Genomic DNA, 2,500 nt, shown 5'->3' with positions numbered 1-2,500 from the left:
AGGCAAAATGCTTAGTGGCATTTTGTCCATCTCTGCCTTCTGAGTTCAAATTTTGTTGGGGTCTACTTTGCCTTTCATCTTTTCAGGGTTGATAATTAAGTACCAGTTGTGTACTGGGGTCAATATGATAAACTTACCCCTTCTCCCCAAAATCAGGCTTTGTGCCTGTAATAAAAAGGATTATGGTTCTCAATGATATAAGACAATTTCTGCATACAGCTGTAACTTACCTTTATGTTGTAGCTGTTTGAATTTGTGGATATTCCAAAAGATCGAGCTGATCAGAGAGAGAAAACATTTTGCAGTATTGGTTCTTGACTTTTAATACATGTCAGTTATTCCAAATAACATTTCTTTTTGCAGTACTTTTGAGGTATTTGTTATTTGCTGTTAATGAATACTTAAATTTTTTTTCTGCTAATGGTTGTCTGTTAGTGCTTTGCCATTATACTATGTGGATTCCTTGGACTACAATACACTTATCTTACTGATATCTTGGGCCCAATGTTTTGTAGTATTGTGTGAGTGGTTTAATGCTGTGTTAATGTAGAACGGGATGTTTGATTTCAGTAATTTGAAACAAGCTTACTGTTGCAAGGGTTGCTTGAACACTTATTCTCAAACTGTATTTGAATGTCATGATTTATTTCCTAAGATAGTCACTTTTTCTGCTGCACACGATATTCATAATCATAAGCTTATGATTTTTGTACTAGTTCATCTTAATGCCAACAAAGAGCTTTCTGTTATTTTGAGCAAGGACTTGTTCACAAATTATAACAAATTGTAACACTAGCATGTGAACATAATAGTTTACAGGTTTTAACGGCATCAGGATTTTTTGTAATAATACCCCTCTTAATTCAGTGAAGCGAAGAGATATCTCTTCTAAAGTGAAGAGATATCTTGGTATGCATATAATCACATTGTAAGGTGTTTGTTTGTGTTAGAAAATTAGATTGTTTTTTAGAAGAAGATCCTGGCTTATAGAAGGATAAAAATCAACAAGAACACCACGTTAGATAAATCTATAATTATCTTTTCTTTGATGCCACTGAACCACATGGTATCTGCTACAGTGTTGTTCCTTGCTTACGTATAAGAACAAATACAAAGGATTAAAAATAGAATTCTGTCACATCTCACTTGGATCTCTTATTTAAAAAAAAAATTATTCTCACTTACCTTTATGCAAATGGGTATATCTCTCAAATAAGTGGATTGATTCAGGAAAGCTGTAAAAGCTAATTTTAAAATACTAGGTTATTTTGATCCGTTTAAATGATGTAAAATGAAGCTATTTATCCATTTCTTGCAAAAAGTTTCCATGTCACCGATATCTTGGTGATGCAATGAATATATAAAGTTTCTCGGAATAAGTACAAATCTTACATAAATCTAGATCATTTTGAAAATGTGTTATTTCTTCTGAATGAGTATAAAGATACATATTCCCTCTCCTATTCTATTGTATTTTCAAGTTTAATAAATCTTTCTTTGCTTTTTCAAACAAAGATCACACTTTCCACACTTTCATTACAGCTGTTCCTATGTTGCCCTTCTTTTATAACTTTGTTAGGCCTATCAACTGGCTCTGCTTGACACAATGACAATAGTAGTCTAATAGAACTTATTGAGAAGCTAACAATGAATTTAAGAAGATGGAGGGAGTGAGTTGGAGGAAGGTTGCAACAGAAACAGGACAGGCAAAAGAAATATTTGAGTGGCTGATTTAACAACTGTATCCAAATGATAACAGTTCTCAGCTGCTTACAAACTAGATATTGTGTTTACACACTCCTGGCAATAATTATCTCTCTTTGGGGCCCCACTCCGTAATAGTAGTAGCAACTGCTGGATCTTATATTAAATCAAAACATGTCTTCTTATGAAACAGACGACGAGGAAACTTCCCTTGAAATTAGTCTCTCCGATCTAGTATTTCCAGAAGTACTCCAGGTAAACAATATTCTAAATAATAAAACCTGTGCTGATAAAATCTATTTTAAATCTGTTATTATTTTCTCTAAACTTTATCAATTTGCATTATTGTATTTAAAATTTAATACAGCTGTTGTTTTATTTTTCATTCGGCTAGTGTCTAAACTGACCGGATCATTTAGAGTAAAAGAGAAAAGTTATTTAATTAGCTTTAATTATGTCATCTTTTTCATATTATGAGTAATTTTGTCATTCTCTTCTATATAAGATAAATTTGTTTTATTTATACTTTTACATTTCTTATGCAAGTGTCAGTTATGTATGTATTTCTGTTATACAGTGTATGCATCATTCTTATCGACCAATTAATTAGTAATGTTTCTTATATTATGAAACTGGGTTTATTCTGTCATATCTAGGCAGGAATTGAATTTGTTTATTTCGAACCAGACAGCTTGACATCCTTGTCCATGTAGAGTTACATTGTAACTGGATGCTTTCTGGGAACTAGAGCTCAGAATAATTTACAAAGTCAGAAGCAAATGTAGAAATATATATG

General features: G+C 32.0%; 1 protein-coding gene across 13 annotated transcripts in view; it reads left to right on the top strand.

Annotated features, from left to right (window-relative positions):
• LOC106883429 (dixin) overlaps positions 1 to 2,500 on the top strand; it is a 59,391-nt gene that overhangs the window by 19,150 nt on the left and 37,741 nt on the right. Inside the window, exon 1 of one of the 13 annotated variants that reach the window (XM_089338046.1) lies at positions 1,616 to 1,959. The exons of 11 other annotated variants lie outside the window; for them this stretch is intronic. In XM_089338046.1, the coding sequence (XP_089194172.1) occupies positions 1,879 to 1,959 (81 nt within the window). In that variant the 5' untranslated portion in view covers positions 1,616 to 1,878. Of the gene's footprint in view, positions 1 to 1,615; positions 1,960 to 2,500 lie in introns of those variants that run through there. One more of the 13 variants, XM_014934436.3, reaches the window with a different exon arrangement.

The sequence above is a fragment of the Octopus bimaculoides genome, chromosome 20 (genome assembly GCF_046866305.1).
Source record: "Octopus bimaculoides isolate indiv1 chromosome 20, ASM4686630v1, whole genome shotgun sequence".
Taxonomy (NCBI): domain Eukaryota; kingdom Metazoa; phylum Mollusca; class Cephalopoda; order Octopoda; family Octopodidae; genus Octopus; species Octopus bimaculoides.
This window is presented reverse-complemented; position numbering and strand designations above follow the sequence as displayed.